General features: G+C 33.5%; 4 protein-coding genes across 4 annotated transcripts; 2 read left to right on the top strand and 2 right to left on the bottom strand.

The window, feature by feature from the left end:
* Positions 1 to 1,382: 1,382 nt before the first annotated feature.
* On the bottom strand, positions 1,383 to 4,412 carry LOC21402610 (lysine-specific demethylase JMJ706). The gene is made up of 8 exons (XM_024165099.1): positions 4,262 to 4,412; positions 3,683 to 3,839; positions 3,363 to 3,582; positions 3,180 to 3,233; positions 2,992 to 3,071; positions 2,593 to 2,870; positions 2,097 to 2,510; positions 1,383 to 1,666 (listed from the first exon to the last, which is right to left on the bottom strand). Exons 1-8 carry the CDS (start codon positions 4,410 to 4,412, stop codon positions 1,383 to 1,385), a joined length of 1,638 nt encoding a protein of 545 aa, XP_024020867.1.
* A 4,055-nt stretch (positions 4,413 to 8,467) lies between these two features.
* Positions 8,468 to 10,879, top strand: LOC21402608 (putative leucine-rich repeat receptor-like protein kinase At2g19210). Its single transcript, XM_010089167.1, has 7 exons — positions 8,468 to 8,688; positions 8,917 to 9,416; positions 9,530 to 9,662; positions 9,902 to 9,970; positions 10,085 to 10,156; positions 10,262 to 10,333; positions 10,597 to 10,879. The coding sequence occupies exons 1-7, from the start codon at positions 8,468 to 8,470 to the stop codon at positions 10,877 to 10,879; spliced, it is 1,350 nt and encodes a 449-aa protein (XP_010087469.1).
* A 330-nt stretch (positions 10,880 to 11,209) lies between these two features.
* LOC21402607 (binding partner of ACD11 1) lies at positions 11,210 to 13,533 on the bottom strand. Its single transcript, XM_010089166.2, has 5 exons — positions 13,459 to 13,533; positions 12,898 to 13,001; positions 12,706 to 12,781; positions 12,304 to 12,390; positions 11,210 to 11,972 (listed from the first exon to the last, which is right to left on the bottom strand). The coding sequence occupies exons 1-5, from the start codon at positions 13,462 to 13,464 to the stop codon at positions 11,514 to 11,516; spliced, it is 732 nt and encodes a 243-aa protein (XP_010087468.1). The 5' UTR covers positions 13,465 to 13,533; the 3' UTR covers positions 11,210 to 11,513.
* A 1,622-nt stretch (positions 13,534 to 15,155) lies between these two features.
* On the top strand, positions 15,156 to 18,868 carry LOC112091502 (syntaxin-22). The gene is made up of 7 exons (XM_024165319.1): positions 15,156 to 15,604; positions 16,220 to 16,313; positions 16,932 to 17,071; positions 17,223 to 17,297; positions 17,801 to 17,958; positions 18,086 to 18,186; positions 18,409 to 18,868. Exons 1-7 carry the CDS (start codon positions 15,396 to 15,398, stop codon positions 18,472 to 18,474), a joined length of 843 nt encoding a protein of 280 aa, XP_024021087.1. The 5' UTR covers positions 15,156 to 15,395; the 3' UTR covers positions 18,475 to 18,868.
* Positions 18,869 to 19,707: the final 839 nt, after the last annotated feature.

Here is a 19,707-nt window from a genome sequence, read left to right as displayed (position 1 = left end):
CTCTCTAAATTAAACTTTGATTTGAGACGTTATGATCTCCACAAAAAAAAAAAAAAAAAAGCCTTTTAATTTGTTACCCAAAAATTAAATTTTTCGTCTTTAAAAAAATATTAATTTCATCAGACGAAATATAGCATGAAAGGAAAAAAAAAAAAAAAAAAGGTAACAAAATGGTAAGTATAATTTTCCTTTTAAGGAAAAATGTTAAAAGGATAGTTGACATGTAACTTTCAATGAGGTTTACTTTTTGAAAAAAAAAATGACGTGGCACAAATTTTTTTCCGAGGAAAACGTTGGAATAAATTATTCTTTGCTAGTGACGATTTACTCTTTTCTATAATTAACTTGCCTCTTTTTTTTTTTTTTGATAAGAATTATAACTTGCCAATTAGGAGACTATTTTTATCATCAATGGTCCACAGAAAATCATTTATCTCCTGTAATATTGTCGTTATCTTATATAAAATTGTCGTTGTTCACATACTTATGATTGTCGTTGTTTTTAGTTTTTACTATGCCACTTCCATGACATAAATTTTACATAGCGTTATAATGAGTAGTAATTTTGGTTTTCTCCCTATATGAAGCTTCAACTCATATTTTCCCCAACCCTTCATGAACTACATTTAAGAACTAGTTTGAATAAGTAAATGTAAATATAAATAAATATTTTACAATCTCCAGTCACAAAATCCTACGGCCAGATGTAACCCAAATCTTTAGAATACGTCGTTTTAAAGTTTAGAGTGTGTTAATTTTGAGAGCCCTCTCATTCTTCGGATTTTCGTCACTATCTCACTGTTGTTTTCCGCATTAACCTTCATATCGAATTTTCCTTTCAATGTTTTTCTTCCTTTAGCCAGGTGTTCCTGTTTTGAAATCAAGAAGAAAAAAGATAAATGTCATAATAATTAATAGTAAGGTAAGCTAGTTTTTACCCCCCAAAAAAAAAAAAAAAAAGGCATAAAATTTCTTCAGTGTATATCATCAACTTCCATGATGGGCATATATGTTTATTAAAGTACAATGGTCAGAAAGCAAAGGAAAATGTTATAATTCCTTTTGGTCAAAATATTTTAAGGCTTCAAATTAAAGTAATTTTGCAATTTATCGTGAATGAAAAGATGACGAAACTGCTAGTAATTATTTGGGATTGAATTTTCTTTTTATACGTATTCCTTATATCACATGAGTCTCGTTAGATTAGTAGATTTTGTGAGTAAACACATGAAAGTATATTAGATTGAAAAAAAAAAAAGAAAAGAAAAAAAAATGAATAATAATGGAAAGTTCGCAACACAATATATTTCGCTTTCTCATTCATGATCACAACCATAAATACAAAATAAAGAATAGAAAACCAAGTGAAACAAACAATAAGTTCATGGATGAGTTGAGAAACTTACCCCACAAAGCGCATCATACTCATTATCCGTTGGATTATTATTAGTTATATGAGTACTCTTGAGACAATATTTGTGTTTAGCGTATAATGAATATGATCCCTTTGTTTCTTGCTGAACTAATTCCCTCAGTATTTGCTCCTCTTGCTCAAACCTTTTCGCTGCTTCTTCATATGCTGAAATGTCCTCTCTCATGAAGACTACTGTACATTTGCTCCCAATACATGATGAACAATCAACCCAATGAGTCTCCGCATCCCAAACTTCACCATCAACAAATTAAATGAAATAATCAGGCAAAAAGCAACACTTAATTTATAACACCATAATTCAATGAAATGAAACTTATGCAGAAGCAACGTCTAACTCTGATCCGTCCAGGGTAAATGACTAATTATGTCCCGCGTACCATGTCAACTAAAAGTCAAGAATAATAACACCAGAGAACTCACAGAGAACTCCAATTCGTGTTGAGCGGGGTTTAACCGCATCAGTTGTGTCAGAATTTTATAGGCTAGAACACTTTTTTTTTTTGTTTTTTTGGTCAACTTTTTTGAAGGAAACTAGGACTTGGAAAAACAAAAGTAAACTTAGAAGTAAGTTTTAAATAAGAATGGAGTTTCATAGCCCTTTCCATAACACTTCTAAATTGTTTTAGTACAAAATATAGTTCAAACATGTAAGGAGTCGTACCATGGTTAAGGCAGATGGAATAAGAATAACAGCGATTGCACATCATGCATGCCAAGTAACAATCAGATTTGCAAAGGTTGCATATTATGGTTCCTTGTGAAGTTGGCCAGAAGCTCAACAGACTCGTCAGAGTGTCATGACTAATTAAGCGCCAGAACACTCGCTCATAGAATCTAACAAGACGCACGAAAGAAAGTTTGATCGAGAAGTGAGAGGTGAAATCTGCGGCTGAGTAGTGATCTAGACCTTCATCATGTTTTAGAGACTCGTACAAAAGCATCGCTTCTTTACACACAAGTTCCTCATATGGAATGGTTGGTGTAACTCGTAGAAGCGCATACCGCTGACTAGCCTGAGCCCCAAAATGAAACCAATCACCAGCTGCAAAATTCACAGCCTCGCCGCAGTTGAATCCTAAGTTGCACAAGCAAAAGAGTCATCATGAAGAGAACTATATAAAGTCAAAGAGAGATAGGAGATATATTGGTATGTGTACCATGGCTAAATCCAGAATGATATGCTCTTGGAAATGTGACGACAAACTCTCCTGGCATTTGTAAGACCTTGTAAACAGGCACATCGTTTTTAAGCAATATGTTTGGAGGAAACATGGTTGTTTTCTCTGCAAGACGTTTAGAAGCCCCATCCACTCCCTCGTGTTGCAAAATATCGCGGCTGTAGACATGATCAAGGACTATTTTCTCGAATTCAAGAGCAAAATCGCCAGGCACGCCGTACCATGTTTTTGGCGCGCCAGAGTGATGATAATTAATGCTGAAATCGGAAATTAAAAGGGGTAAATTCATTGAGAAAAGGAATTGATCAAAAGCAATATATATATAAGATCAGATCATGAGCAAGAAAAAGAACCTTGTGGATTTTTTATTTTAATTACCTGTACAGGAAGTGATCTTCCACATGCCAAGCAAAAATACTGAATAACATTCCAATGTAAAGCATAGGATCTGTGATTCCCTGATGTTAAATCGACGTATTAAAACTCGAACGATACCAGTCTAATATCATGTTGCTCAATAAATGGATTTAAACTTATATCATAATTAAGGATGTTTATCGTTGTACCGGGATAGCTCTTTCAAGTACACGCAATGTTGACTTGGGAAGCCGTGAGAGATTCTGCGTTAAAAAGAAGCTATTGATGAGTGGAGAATAGAATGAATAAAATATATACTACTCAGATCTAAACAAGAGAACTTTTAAAAACAGAGAAATTAGATTATTAAAAAAATAATAATAAAAAAACACCTTCAAGTTCCATTTGCTGTTTTCAAAAGGGTCGTTAGGATCAGATGAGAAGGCACTTCCTTCAACATTGAGGCCATACTCAACCGTGCCTTTTCTCCCACATACCATTTCACGCCAGAATTCCTTTTCTATGGCAGCACAGGGAAGACAACCAGAACAACGAAACCGGCGAATAAATGCCTTGTTTGCCATACTCTCAAATTCGCGGTACGTATATTTTCTTAAAAATTCGATACGTAATTATATCAGCGTCAAGAAAGCATTGCATGAGTGTACTTACGAAATAGTACTACTAGTGAAACATCATTAATTTTACGTACCTTCCTCTCCTAAAGAAGGTGAGTTTGTCATTGACATCCCAAGCACTGAGCCAGAGAGGTTGGACAATAGTTTCAAACTTGAAGTCTTTCATCTCTTTCGACAGCACGAATCCGGCCGGAACACGAGCATTTATAGGAGACACTATCTTACAAATTCCTGAACCTCCGAACACTGTAGTCAATTTAGAGGGAGAAAAAAAAAAAAAAAAGACATACATATATATATATATCGAGCAAGATACGCTAATAACTAAGCAAAAATGATGATAATTCTATGGATCTCATCAAATCAAATGACATGACAATTAATTTCTTACTTTTCAATTTGTAAAAAGCAATTTTCTAAAAATAGATTCGTGTCACATAACTTTGAAAAATAAAAAATGACTATTCACTAATTGCCACCTTGTCACATATCTTTGTACAAGTATGTTGTATTTGAATCACAGATGCTATGTACAAGAAAAGGAAATTGTTTCTGCAGTTTTTTTTTTTTTTTAAGAAAAGAAAAGGGAGTCGTTGGAGGATGTGTGTGTAATGTGTGTGTGTATATATATATATATATATATATACGTGTACCATATTTGGAAGCTTGAGGGGCAATATTTTGCAGATAAAGAAATGGATCATCAAACTCCTCCTTGGACGGACGATATACAGGGCATTCAGAAATTTCATCCGTCCATTGCAAGTCCATATTGGGGTCAAACTTGTTGACTTTCCGCGACATTTATCTGTTAATTAAATACTGCAAATGATTAGAAAGATAATCATATATTATATCACTCGGCATGGTTATCCATAAAACAATACATGGTGAAAGTAGAGAAATTGACCTTGTTCATATGTAACTTCAAAATATTCGAGTCTCTCAACTAATATATTATTGTGGTATGAATATTATGCGGGTATACAATGTGAATTTTCGATATGAGTTGTGTGAGAGAGAGAGAATAAATGAATAAATAATAATCCAATATGGAATTATATATGTGTGTGTATATATATATACATATATAGGGCCAAGAAAGATGAAATTAAAAATCGGATCAAGAGAATTTGCTTTGTGGATTAAAGGAGATCAGAAGAATTACAGCACTTCGCAGGACTGGAAAGCGTAAACCGTTTTTTTTTTCCCCCTTTCTTTTTTTATGAAGTTTTTAAACTTTTTTGTTTCTCGGACAACCGTTGTTAGTTTCTTTTGAAGGCGTAAACCGTTGGTAGTTATTAGTTTTATTTGATAATCGTGCACTTTTTTTTTTTTTTTTGAGATGCGATAATAAATTTATAACTACCTTTTTTATTTTTGCAAAAATCATTAGAGCACAACTGCACAAGTGGTGCCAAAAAAAAAAAAAAAAAAAAAAAAAAGAGAGAAAAGAATAGGAAGATGAACTAAAAAAGTATCTAAAATAGATACAATCCATGGTGGAAAGAAATCAAACTAATACCTTTTTCTATCCAAGGAATAAGCAAGAATAAATCATGTGATGTTAAAAAATAACACATAAGATTTATCAAACTGCTTAGAAGAAAAAATAAGATATGATAAAGATCAAGGATTAATAAGTTGTTGGAAACATCAAACTAAACCTGAAAAAATTTAAGAATTATAAATAAGAAGCAAAAATCAATATCAATATTAAAAGGTGAGAAAGAATGACTTATCTGTAAAGTTAAAAATTCCAAGCAATTATATGAAAAGATTGATACCATAACAGAGACGTTGGATATGTATAATCCATTGAGGTGAATGCTGCTCGTTTGAGGGAAGAAGTAAAGGAAGGTTGTATAGACCTTCCCTACAAATCTCCATATCTCCTTATTTTAAATACCTAGAAAATGAAAAAAACTTAAAAGGAAAATATTAACCAGACTAAAATCTACAAACACCTATATTTAAATAATAGTTCAATTTAAGTAATAAAATTTGATATATATATATATCATAATTATACCCTATCACAAACATTTAGACTCAGATTAATAAAATCTGATATATAGTTCAATTATCAACTATTTTAGATCCAAAACAGCGCATAAGTAGAAAATTGGTGAATAGGAATACTTCATAATTCATCCAAACCATAAACCCTAGTTCCCTAGCAAGAATAGCATATCATGGATGCATAACTTAAAGTTGTTCTTTTCATAACTGAAGTCATAAATTACTTCGTATAAGATAAATTTTAAATCAATGACATGAATAAAATGGTATTAACTCTTCGATTGAAAATTTCCCTACTTTCTTCCTATAACTTGCCATTTTGGGACATATCTTATATCTAGAGTCTTGACAAAAGACAGATAATTTATCTATCTTCCGCAATATATTGTCGCTTTCGTCAGTGAAATTGTCGTTTTTAACACACTTTCGAATTTTGTCGTTTACAGAATTTCGAGGAGACAAATATCATAGTCGTAATAGTCTTTAAATCGTGGAATTATTGTACGTCCTCATTTAATAATGTCGTTTTTTCAAGTGATGCTGTCGTTTTTCACATACTTTGGATTTTTCATACTATTGTTGTCGTTCACATACTTTTGATTTGTCTGCTGAGCCGCATCACGGCTGAGATTTTGGGTGTTTCGATATGATGGAGGTGATCATGGGTATGGAGAGATGTAACTGGGTCTGGATATTGATTTGAATTTGGGTATGTAGAGGTTGTGTGTGGGTTGGCGGTGATGTGCCGATGGTGGTATCGAGAAGATGATGGAGGTGGTGAACAACGGATTTGGGTGTGGAGATTGGATTGATGACGGTGGTCGTTGGAATGGCAGTGGAGGTTTGATCGGTGGTGGTGAAGGGAAGAAAATGGTGACAATGGATGATGGGAAAACCCGTGAGATGGTGGTGGAGAACACGGTCGTTGGTGGGCACTCCACCTCCGAACGCCGCGGATCCGGTGACTCCAATCGCCGTTTATGGCTATCGTACCTCCTCGGGAAAGAAGTGCGGGCTCTGATACCAAATGACGCAGCGAAATGGAAGAAAACGAGATTTTACCCGTTCAACTATTCTTGAATCCACCTAAAAGAACCCTATAAGAAAAAAATCCTCACATTAGAGAGAAAATACTTAAATTTTTTATTCAATATTAATTATCAAGTCCTCGTAGTTATTTATACCTCACATAGAAAATGATAACAAAATAACAATTAAAATGAATCCATCTAAAAGAACCCCATAAGGAGAAAATCCCCACATTAGAGAGAAAATACTCAAATTTTATATTTAATATCAATTATCAAGTCTCATAATATAATAGTTAAGTAGTTATTTATAACTCATATAGAAAACGATAACAAAATAACAACTAAAATAAACGACTACTAATAATAAACCAAAACTAAATTAGAAAGTTAGAACAAAATCACAAACGTACGATAAAATGACTACTAATAACTAAATCTCCCTGCATCATGGATGATGATGGTGATGGACGCATTGATTTCTGCGAGTTTGTCGAGCCATTACCTCTACCGCTTTCCATAATTCTTGGAGATGATGATTTTTAATTTGATGTAGTATTTTTAAAGTGTTAATTTAGTTGGGATGCGTATGTAACGTTTTATTTTTAAGAGAGAAATTTGTGCCTCCGCTACTTTAAAATTGTTGATTTGTTTGAATAATGTAAATTTCTATCCATTTTTTTCTCAGCAATATTGTCTAAAAACCAGCTATTAATTAAATTCTAATCAATACAATAAATAAAAATTAACCAGATAGGACTAGCTAATTAGTATGTAATTGATGTCTGTGTGATGGAACATTTTTAGTAACATATACAAATGCATATGCATGTGGTGGCAATATCGTTACCATCATTCAAGTTGATTAGCGCGCGATCTCAAGTACAATTTCTTATCAACATACAATCATGATTAATTTGATTGGATTAATTCAGCAAAAAAAAAAAAAAAAAAAAAAAAAAAAAAAAAAAAAAAAAAACAATGATTCGATTAACTATTCAGTTAAATTACTTCAAGAGTGTTAAGTGACATCTCGATGAGGTGGCTTGATTCCAGGCAATGATAGCTCTATAATTGTTACCATGGACAATTAATCATATTCTCTAGATGTATAATTATGATACAAATGCTAATGGTATTGACCTGTTTATCTATTTTATTTAAGCTAAAAGGTCAATTTTGATCCTTCCAAGTTTCAAGGAAAAAAAGGTTCCATGTTGATATCCCACGGGAAAATATGATAGTATAAAGGTGCTATTAAAATAGATTTGTCTCCTAATGTTTTGGATTAAGTCAATGCATTGTTCATTAAGTTTCATTTCGAAACTAAACATAAACAAGCAGCCAGGAAGAACAAAACAATATATTACTACTGGTTTATACATATATATATATATATATCTCAGCTATATGCTGGACTTTGAATCATGTAAATTTTTTTTAATTTTTTTTATACACATTAAAAGTTGTTTGGACGGCTCAAACTGTTGAACAGAAGTATATTATGCCTTCCCACTAATATGATCAGTACTGGCTATTCCTTAACTGGCAGCATTAATAGAATATATATGCAGGAAAAGTCTATCATACAGGAAGAAAGAAAGAAAGAAATATATATATTGTACAAGGTTCAAAATTGATGATCAGGCCTTGTGTATATATAAGTAACATGCATGTCATGTAAAGTGATCATATGTCGAAAGCCCCAAGTATATATGATCAAAGAGTAACGATGACAATTGCCAAGGCAAAGACTCCCCCCCGACATTTAACGTCTACTTTGACAACAATTTCTGGACAAGGGTTAACATGTCGAGCTACGCCGATATATATGTCGGTTTTGAGGTGATCTACACTGCCAAGGCAAATACTACAAGCATATGTCTTGTTCGATCCCGGCCTGGTCAGATTCCCTTCATAACCACACTCGAACTACGCAGCTTAGATGCAAACATGTACAGCCATGTTGATTCTAACAGCGCTCTGTTCATGGAACAACGGCATTCGCAGGGAACAAACAAAAATGTTAGGTAAAAAATCCGGCCTACAGATATTATACAGCTTTAAACCGTTAGATTTTTATCGAATGCTTTTATTATTATTGTTATTGTTGTTGTTATATGATTCTAACGCGATCTAATAGCTAATTATAACTAGACAATACCTAGTTGGGTACTCAACCACATAATCCCTTATATATTGCATCAAACACATGAATTTCCATTTCAAATGTGTTTTGGATGTTGTAAACACGATAGGTACCCCGATGATGCTTACGACCGGATATGGTATCCTGCGTACATTCTAGGATCGATTGACGTAGAAAATGAAGCAACTACGATCGATACTAGTACCGCAGAAGATAATCCACCAGTAGCTGTGTTGCGAAATGCCAATACTTTGAATACCAGTACTCCTCTCAGTAACACAAGTATTCAAGAGTACATCTTGTTATCAACCAGATTACCAGCATTCAAAGTTCCGATTTACATGAACCTGTACTTCTCCGAAGTGACGTCGCTGCTGTCGACGCAGAAAAGATCCTTTCAGCTCTACGTCGATGGCAAGCCTTATTCAAAAGCCATCATTCCTCCATTCGGGAGTGTGAATGAGGTTTCTGTCACAAACATAACGGCTTCTTCCATTACTTCGTTCGAGCTGCGTCCCACGCCTGACTCCACGCTTCCTCCTCTCATCAATGCCAACGAGGTTTTTAGCATTGGCGACTCATTTTCAGTCACAACCGACGGCAAAGATGGTAATTTTACTATTTTTTTTGTTCTCTTTTGTGTACACTAATTTTTGTGCCATAATTGAAATGAAGAAAAGATTAGAAGAAGAAATCTGACGAAATCGTCTGTACTAATTTAGTGGAAGGATTAGCCATACTGCAAATGCAATTCGAAGTGTTACAGAAATGGAGTGGCGATCCATGTCTTCCATTGAACTATACGTGGGAATGGGTTGAATGTAGCTCCGACACTATTCCGCGTGTAACAGCACTGTAAGTTGCATTTTCGCCTAAATATATCGATACAAAAAAACCAGTATTGTGTGTTTTTAAATGTCAGATTACATTAAAATCATATCTTAACTAAAACAATGTAAATCTAATACAATCTAAAAAGGATTTGACAGTAAAAAAATAAAGCACTGCTAATAGAATTTTTATTTTTATTTTATTTTTGATATTCTACTAAGAACTTCTCATAATTTATTTCCTCTGCCTGTGAACTATAACAGCAATCTGAGTAGCTTTGGTCTATTTGGTGAACTTCCAGATTTTAGTTCCATGGATGCGCTTATCACCATGTAAGTTTCTAAATTAAACTTAAAAAAAAAAAGATGGATAAATTAAAGCTTGTAATTTGAATATAGAACCTTGTTTCATATATTACTTATTCTGTTATTTGCATTTGTCCTCAGAGACTTGCACAGCAACAGCATAAATGGGCCTATTCCTGAATTTCTTGGCTCCTTTCCAGAATTAAAGTTTCTGTGAGTTAATACTCAACACAATATTATATCTTTAAATATTTAGGCAACAGAAACAAAGAAGACTTTTGAGAAATATTAACCTGAAAACTTTTCTTTTTCCTGCAGGGATTTGTCGGACAATAGATTCAATGGAACAATACCAACTTCCCTATCCAAAAACAAGAAGTTGAAGTTGGTGTAAGTTCAACAAAACTATTATCATACCCTTTAATTTATTTTTGCTCGAGAATTCTGTGACAAGGTATTGCGCAATTGAAGATCAATTAGATCATATTAGAATTGCATTAGAACTAAAAAAGGATGTAAATTTAGCAAACTTGATGACGGTTTCAAACTGCATACTAAATAATTTCTCTTTCGGTGTGTCCCGCATAGAATTTTGCCTTTTGTTTTTAGGTAGTAAATTTTATTTCTACTTATGGTGTGATGGATGGTCACAGGGTGACCGATAATTGTCTAGATGGAATGTCTTGTGCTCCCGCTCCCCCTCCTCCTGAGGATTCGCCGGCAGCCCCACCACAACAACAGCGAACACCGTCTCCCTCCGAATCAGATGACAATAATCCTCCTCCCCCGCCATCGACTGCCGACTCTAGAATGGGTGGTAATAACACACCCTTTCTCAATGCCAGTAAGAGGAGTGCGGAGCTAGTACTACCCCTGGTATTGGGAGGCATAATTCAAGTCTTCTTATTCGGTTTCTTGTTCAGCTACTTTGTTTAAACCACGTTTTTTCACATACAATGTGTATGCAAGCGTGACTTTGTATTGTGAATATGCATTTTGTAACCATGATCCTTTCCTATTGTTGACGAATAAGTGAAATTCATTAATCCGCAGTTTGCCTCTTATTAAGTATCTAAAGGTAAGAAGAACAATATAGTTGCTGACTTAGTCTAACAATAATTAAGTTAATCCCACATTGACCTTCATAAGAATAATTAAAGGTTCTACTACATAATTGATCTAATTAACCAGATGATAATTTCATCTAGAACGAAATCTTTTGGATTATCAGCTAACAAATTTCATCTTTATAAGCTTCTAGTACTGGTGACCACTTTGCCTAGCCTTTATTGAGCATTGTCTATATACATTCATAAACAAAAAGTGACAAACTTACATTGTGCTTAAATAAAACTTCAATTTTCAACTGCAAAAGCACTAAAAGTGAAAGATTTGTAACTTTCCCTTAAATATGTAATGTTGACCTAACCGTATTAGCGATATACAAACTTAAGTATACTTATCAAATAATTAGAGGGTCAAGCCTTGATGCTGTGATATCTTAATTTGGAGATTAGGACTGGTGGGTCTGATGATCAGTCTGATCAACATCATCACCTCCAACTATAGTTTAATGATCTTGTTGTGTTGAGACCTTTTCCTTAGTCTTCTGGCCCACCTCACCAGCCGCCTTGGCAACCCTGCTAAAAGCACCGGTTACCCAAGATGCCCCAGTTAGCACGTAGCGGTTTTTCATGATTGCTGATCCAGCATTTGTCACGGTCTGCTCGGCGGCTGAAAAGGCAGACTTCGTCTTCTCGGAGACCTGAAACTTCTCATCCATTTCCCTCACCTTGCCATTCACAATGCTTGTGCCGGCGCTGATTTTCTCACTCAGTCCAATCTTTTGATCCAGAGAAGCCACTTTCGCCGTGGCACTGGAACTTAGCTGGTGCTTCTCATCAAATGACTTGGCCTTCTTCAGTGCGTCCTTGCCCAAAGTGAAGCCCTTGGCGAGCATGCTGCTGACCATGTCCTCCGCCCTTTTGACAGCAGATTCGGAACCACCTTGTGCTGTTCCCTCTGCTCCCTAAGGATATTGGAGAATGGAAAAATTACATAATCCTTCCTTAAATCCAAGTGAAATTCGATGTTCAATTCAGCTTTTGTATTCTTCAGAATTATAAAAATCTCTTTTTTGATTAAGTCAGTCCTTTCAAAATATCCCTTCCTTCTAATCTTTATATCTTGATAAATCTTTTTCTTCACAACTATTCCTAATCTTATTTGAAGACAATCCTCAGATCTATATTGCAATAAGGGGGAAAATTTTAAGGGATTCACATTTGAATCTAGGGGATTGAAAAAAAAAAAACAAAAAAACGATGACTTAGAACTGAGAAGAGATATAATATTATTACTGTTGGAAGTGTGGAATTGTCAGCAGATGGCAGCTTGTAGTCTTGAGCAAGAGCAACCGTAACTTGCTGATCAACTATTGTTGCTCCCTACAAAAGATGCAAAGATTTAATGTTTTGTCATGAATTATCAAAATTTTAAGGCTTTCATGTTTAAAACAATGAAGAAGAGATTATGCACTAAGATGATTCTTTCTTTTACCAATTTCATATTCATCGAAGATTTCGGCAAAAACTACTGTCGTGAACTTTGAAATACATCAAAGAGCAATGATACATATAACCATCAAAACAGAGGTGTCAAAATCCTAACTAAGTACATGTGAAAAATTTTCTTTTGGATTCATATTCATCGTGATGAGTATTATTATAGTAAATCAAAAAGGCAAAAGAGAAGTGAGTCACCGAAAGAAGAAGTGCAGTTTCTGTTCCCTTGGGATCCTTGAAGGTGACAAATGCAGTTTGTGATCTCTCATTCTCACTGAAAACGAAAAACAAAAAAAGAAATAGTCCATTTCTGAAATACCTTGTTAAGCCACCAAGAAATTTACAAAGAAAAAAAAATTAAAAAAATTAAAGATATTAAAGAAATTAAACCTTTGTAGTTGAACATGTTCAACTTCACCAGAGAAGGAAAAGAACTCCTTTATGTCTTGTTCTGTTGAACCTAAGGACACATTACTGACTTCAACTGTTTTTGTCTGTAAATGCCAAAATCAATTTCCAACCAACTAAATTAAAATGAACCATTGGGTTTAATTAATTCAATACTACAGAATCATAATACTGAAGAATATAGATATAATATGCACCAGTTAAATATTGAAGATATTTGTAACCGCAAAATCACTATAGAAAGCAATATCAAAAGCATCTTTCAGGAATTGATCATCATAGAAATAAAGCCCCAAAGAACTTGGAACGAGAAAAGAAGGAAACAATATTATGATAATAATATGGGGTAAATTTTTTTTTTTTTAAAAAAACGAAGATGTTCATATCTATATTTATATAATAATCAGAAGCAAAGTAAGAGGACAAACAAATATGAATATATAGATTAAAAAGGCAAAGAACTGAAATTTCTAAAAACATATTCAATTCCATAACTCTGTAAAGTAATAAACAAGAAAAAACAAAGATTTAAGCTTTACTCACCGCCATGAAGTTTGTGGTTTTTCAGACTCAAAGAGAAGAAGTGTATTGTTTTGACGGTTGAAAAGAAGATTAGCATGTGTGAGTGGAGTCGATTATGGATCTCTCCACTTTGACCGTTATTTATTTATTTATTTTAAAAGACTGCGTCAACACTGTGTGGGACACGTGGAGATGGAGACACGATTATGAAAGGTGTCACGGTTACTAGGACACATGGAGTTCCTCGTATTCAACAAATGATTTTCTTTTTTTCTCACAAAAAATGAAAATTAGAAAAACTATGTAAAGAATAATTAATGACTAAAATAATATTAAAAATGGTTTAAAATTTTGTCCTCAACTTTATTTAGTTTTAAAATTTTAAAATAATTAATGCCTGTGAATGATATTCACATAATAATTATGAAGGACGTTTTTGGCATTTTAAAAACTTTGAATAGGTAAAGAGTTTTTTTATTTAAGTTTTTAGAGAAAAACGTAAGAGATAATTTTATGATTGTTTAAAAATAAGAGAAATAACTTTTTATTACCAAAAAAAAAAAAAAAAAACATAAGGGGGGATGTGAAATTTGACTAAAATGTAGGAGATGTTTTTTAAATTTTTTGCAAACAAAATAAGAGAATGATTTGTTTAAGCCCCGTTCATTTTATCGATTTGAGTTTTCAATTTCAATTTTGCTACAGTTAAAAGCTCTCACAAAAAGTCACATTTAATTTTTTTTACTACAGTTAAAAGCTCTTAAAAAATGTCACATCTCAGCTCGAATTAAAAACTTGAATCCGCGAAGCGAACGAGACCTTAAGTTCTCAACTCGAATGAGCGAAACAAACGGGAGTTTAAACTTTGAAACAAGACGGTACCTTTTCTATTGATGAGAATGCAATATCTATACATAAGTATAGAGAATCTTTATCTAATTCAAAATCCAATTCAAATAATTTAAACTAACAACTTATCCCCTAATCATTAATAATTTAAATAACAACTGATCTAATCTCTCGATACTAGGGATACATTAAACACAAAATATTTAAATTTAAATAAATCAATCATCCTCATTGTTGTTATTGTAAATTGTCATATAATATATTGAGGTTCTTAAATATATTATTAGACATGGTTAAAATTACATCAAAATTAAAAAAGCATATAAAATAAAAAGTCTCTATTTTCTAATATAAATCGGACAATAAAAAATAAAAACCTAATAATAATTGTTTTAGGGTAAAATTTTTCAATATATCTTGAGAGTTTCTTTGATAAGTCGGATTGTATTAGAAACTGATACATTTTATATATTTTTTTAATTTAATATGATTTTAATAAAATCTAACGGTTAACGGTTAGCCATTTATCTCATCTCATCAGTAGGGCCGTACAAGAGAATCCCCACGTATTCTTAAGGATTCTGTTCATTTCACACATTTGAATTTAAAATTCGTATTTTATTACTGTAAAAAGTTTACAAAAATAATCATATTTAACTTTTTTATAATAAAATTTTTTTATATAAAATCATATTTTAACGTAATTAAAAATTTAAATTAACGAACTAAACAGACTTAAAAAAATACATTAATTATGGCGCCCGTGGATGATGAGATGGATGGGTGAGGACGGGTATGGGGGCACCAACTAAGCAACTAATAAGTACCTAACACACAACATGCTTAACTTTGACTTTTGTGGTGGCCGCAGGCTGACACACACGACAACAAGTTGTCAAGTACAGCCTAAGCCATCGAAAAGCCCCATCACCCAAACAAGTTAGAAAAGAAACAAAAGAGAGAACTCCCAAACACGAGACGAAACTTCCTCCAAATCCAAACCCAAACCCAGATCACAAGCTTCGTACTTGTAATTCCATAAGGCAGAAGCCAAAAAAAAAAAAAAATAGCAAAAACACCCAAAAGGCGAAGAAAGCAAAGCAAAAAGAATGAGCTTTCAAGATGTTGAAGCCGGAAATTGGTCATCGCAAAAATCGCAGAGACAATTCGGCAAAGACACAATTATATCTTTTTCTTCTTCTTCAGAGTCTTCTTTGGCTTCTTCCATTTTCCAAATCAACACCGCAGTCTCCTCCTTCTACCGCCTCGTCAATTCCCTTGGCACCCCCAAAGATACTCTCCAACTTCGTGACAATTTGTAACTTTTTTTTTCTTTCTTTCTTTTTAATTCATTTACCATCTGGGTTTTATTCTTTTTTGTCTTTAATTATGTTAAGTGATTGTTGCATTGTGTTATGGATGTATTCTTGCCCTCTTTATCTCATTGATTTTACCCAGTTGACTGAAATTATGCTAATCATGTTCCCTGGTTTTTTATTTTTATTTTTACTTTTTTTGTCATTAATGATGAGTTTTGTCATTGATTGTTCATTGCTGCTAGTGCTTGATGCCTTTGTAGATCCCTCAGAATGACAAATTCCATAACTTCATTGGGCCATTTGATCGTATGGAAAATATATATAGATATGCGCTTTGTTTATGTGGAAATTTGTTGTCTTTGCCTGGTCCCCATGTTTAGTAGTCTCTTGTCTTAAATTGTAAGAGAATTCTTTGATAGGCGTTGAAAAAAAAAAAAAAAGCCATGTAAAAAAAGTGAATTTGATGAATGTATATTGAGAGTTTTTTCTTTTTAATTTTGGTTACATTACTAGAGAATTCTCCAATAAAAAAAGGGTAAGCCTTTATGTGGAAGAATCATTCTCAAATGCCTTGGTCCTTTAGAGTCTTAAATTTAGTTGATTTTTAATAACAGGCACAAGACAAGGCTTCGAATTGGACAGTTGGTGAAGGATACTTCATCTAAACTCAGGCAGGCTAGTGAGATTGATCATCATGCGGAGATTAGTGTAAGTGCATTTGCCATTGTTTTAAACCCATCATGATACAAAACATGTTTGTTTCACCTCCTTGTCGTTTTTTTTTTTCTGATTGTTTCTTTCACTTCCATATTCTTCACCGCCTTGTCGGTTTTGTGCTGTTTGAGAGCTGGATTTGTAGCGTTCCGTACATGTTTGTGTAACATCTCTGAAATATGTCAACCTAAAGCCTTCATATTCCTCTCCTTTTAAGGCTCGGTTTGCGATTGTTGTGCTTTTAAGAGAATGCGACTTTTTCTTATAGCAAATTTAGGAGCTAAAGCCTAAGATAAAATCTAAAAGGTCCAACTTTTTAAGATAACTTGAAAACTGAATTAGTGCCAATGCAAAAGTGCTTTTGTGCACTTTTACCAAACACTCCACTTTTGTGCAAAGTGCTTTTAGGGATTCCAGAAGTAATTTAAAATTAAACCTAAGTTGTACTGCCCAAATGCAGTAAAAAAAATGTGGTTATAGAATTTCGTTTATTCTCCTAGATAATACTCATAATTAGATGCCTGGGGATTTTCTTTTGAATTATTTGGTTTATGTTTGTTTTGGTGAAGCACGAGGTATTGAATTGTAAACAGTTTTTTGGTGTTGAAATAGACTGCAAAGAAGATCGCCGATGCTAAGCTCGCAAAGGATTTCCAACAAGTTCTTAAAGAGTTTCAGAAGGCTCAAAGGATTGCGGCAGAAAGGGAAACGACATATGCTCCTTATGTTCTGAAAGAAGTTCTGCCATCCAGGTGAATATTATGACAATTTGTCCTTCCCCAATCCGATTCTAGTTTCAATATTGACGAGCCTTAAATTAACTTGACATGTTCACTAGATAAATTCCCTGACTTGTTTGTTTTTAAAGTTCTTATTTTATTCCCATAATCAAATGTTGTGCAGTTATTCAGCGCGCGAACAAGAGATTAGTTCGTCCAGAGGCCATGAAGAGCGAACTCTTCTTCTTGAATCCAAAAGGTAAGTGAAGATAACCATACGTCTCATTGTTACTGCAAATGTACATTCACGAAATGGTAGTGTTGAAGTAAAAGATTAAACTGATGATTGTACTGATCCACTTCATGGTTATTATTAAATAACAGATAGATGGCACTGGCTCTCAAATTCAATTAGCTCCATTGCTTCATCTGTTATTGTCGTAGGGCCTTCACTTTTGTCACCGATCATATTGATTGTCTAGCTAAATAGCAATTAAACTTTTTCAGATTTTCGTATAGTCATGGTTTAATTAGGGAAATTTTAGGGAAAGATTTTGCTTCAAACATAGGCATTAAAAAGAGTAAAATTCAGGAAAAGGAGCTGGCTGTATGGTAAATATTCTGAAGTGTTGGAGACTTTCCTTTTTTCCCATTTTCTTGTTGCTTGTGCATGTAGGATTTGCATTATTCCTTTACCACGATGGAATTTGATTCTAGTCCGTCTTTACAGTAGACGCTTACTGCAGAATTTGTTATGTGCAGAGAAGAGGTTTTACTATTGGATAATGAGATCGTTTTCAACGAAGCCATTATTGAAGAAAGGGAACAAGGGATCCAAGAAATTCAGCAACAAATCGGTGAGGTTAACGAGATTTTCAAAGATCTAGCTGTTCTGGTACATGATCAAGGAGTTATAATTGGTAAGTGGTCACTTCTGTGAATTCCGCCCTTATTTTCATGTTTGAACATTTTTTGCCCTAGTTTCCTTGAGGAAATATACATGTCTATACCTACTTTTCACAATGTTTAAAACGTGATGTTTTTCAGATGACATCGGTTCCCATATTGCGAACTCTCATGCTGCGACTGCACAAGCCACTACGCAACTCTCGAAAGCTTCCAAGCTCCAGAAATCTAGTTCATCTCTGGTAAATTTTGGATTGATACGTTTCGTTTCACAAATTTGCTCACAATTTGTAACTAGTGATGGAGTTGGGTCGGGGTCGGGGGGGGTAGGGCTGCTACTTGACCCTGTCCACACCCCTCCCCAGTCCCTGCGAGAGTACTAATGCCATCCCCATGCTTATGGTTGATGCTTTTCAATAAAGTGGATGACAAATATATATTAACATACTAAATTGTTTTGGCAGACATGTTTGCTGTTGCTGATTTTCGGGATAATCCTGCTCATTGTGATTATAATCGTGGTAGCTTGAGCGGCGAATTTGAGATGAGATTAGATGAGATGAGATGAAGGGCATACCCATATAGATATATATATATATATATATATATATATATATATATATCTGTATATGGTTTTTGTTGGTGGAAAGCTTTTACAAGAGCAGAGCTCCACTGTTATATTATGTGCCTCAGACTTGAGCAGGGCCTGGTCACACGTCAAAAGTTCCTTGAACACCTTGCTCCCCACAAGGCTGTTAGTGTTATAAATTGTAATTAAATTATATACTAGTTCTAAAGATCCTGTTGCAACAAGATAACCAAGGCTCTCATGTTCACTAGTAACTACTTTGGATCTCCTATTTTTTCATATATTCAATAAATTGTTGAGGAGGATTTAGTATCATTATAATTCAGGTCGTAAAAGGTTTTTCTTTACAGAGATGAGATGTGGAGGACCAAATCCTTTGAGGAGTGCAGTCTTGGCCATATATTAACATATGCTTATTAGTATGATGATTTGGGTCTTTGTAATAATAATGATGATGATGATGATGATGATGATGATGATGATTATAATAATAAGTCTTGGGTCTTTGTATTGCATCATGCCCTCCTGGTGATGGTTTCAAAAGTTGGGAAGCTAAATTCTTTTTTAATGAATGTGTTGTTTATCACTATAATCCAATCTTGTGGATTAACTAACGGCACGTTTTTTTTTTTTTTTTTTTTTTAAAGATAAATAAAATTCAAATTTGAATTGGATTTATAAGTTACGTTACCCTCTATTTTTAAGCTAAAGCCTAGAATGTTTCATTTCAATATTATACTTTCTACATATTTATGATTATCATTATTTTTTAATTTCATTTTATTTCTAAAATAGTTACGACGTTGTATGATGATCTAAAATAGTGCAATACTTCATTTCTTTTGTTTTCAAAAATTTTTAAAAACTTCTAAAAAAAATTTCATAACAGATTAAAAAAACAAAAAAATAAAAACAAACCCTCCGAACACATTTCCAAATCATATTTTCCTCTTTTTTTTTTTTTGTTTAAACAAAGAAAAAACCATTTAATTAAGTGGTACCGAACGTACCCTAATATTTCAAAAAAAAAAATAGTGCAATACTAAAATATTTCATATCTAAACTAAAATCTTGTCATGAAAAAGTATTTGTATTTGACTCGAGCAGCATACTAGTTAGTTCATCTTTCTAGTTTCAATCCATCTTATTAAAAGTTCAAAAATAATAAAAAGAA

Source organism: Morus notabilis, unplaced genomic scaffold (genome assembly GCF_000414095.1).
Source record: "Morus notabilis unplaced genomic scaffold, ASM41409v2 Scaffold201, whole genome shotgun sequence".
In the NCBI taxonomy this organism is placed as follows: Eukaryota; Viridiplantae; Streptophyta; class Magnoliopsida; order Rosales; family Moraceae; genus Morus; species Morus notabilis.
This window is presented reverse-complemented; position numbering and strand designations above follow the sequence as displayed.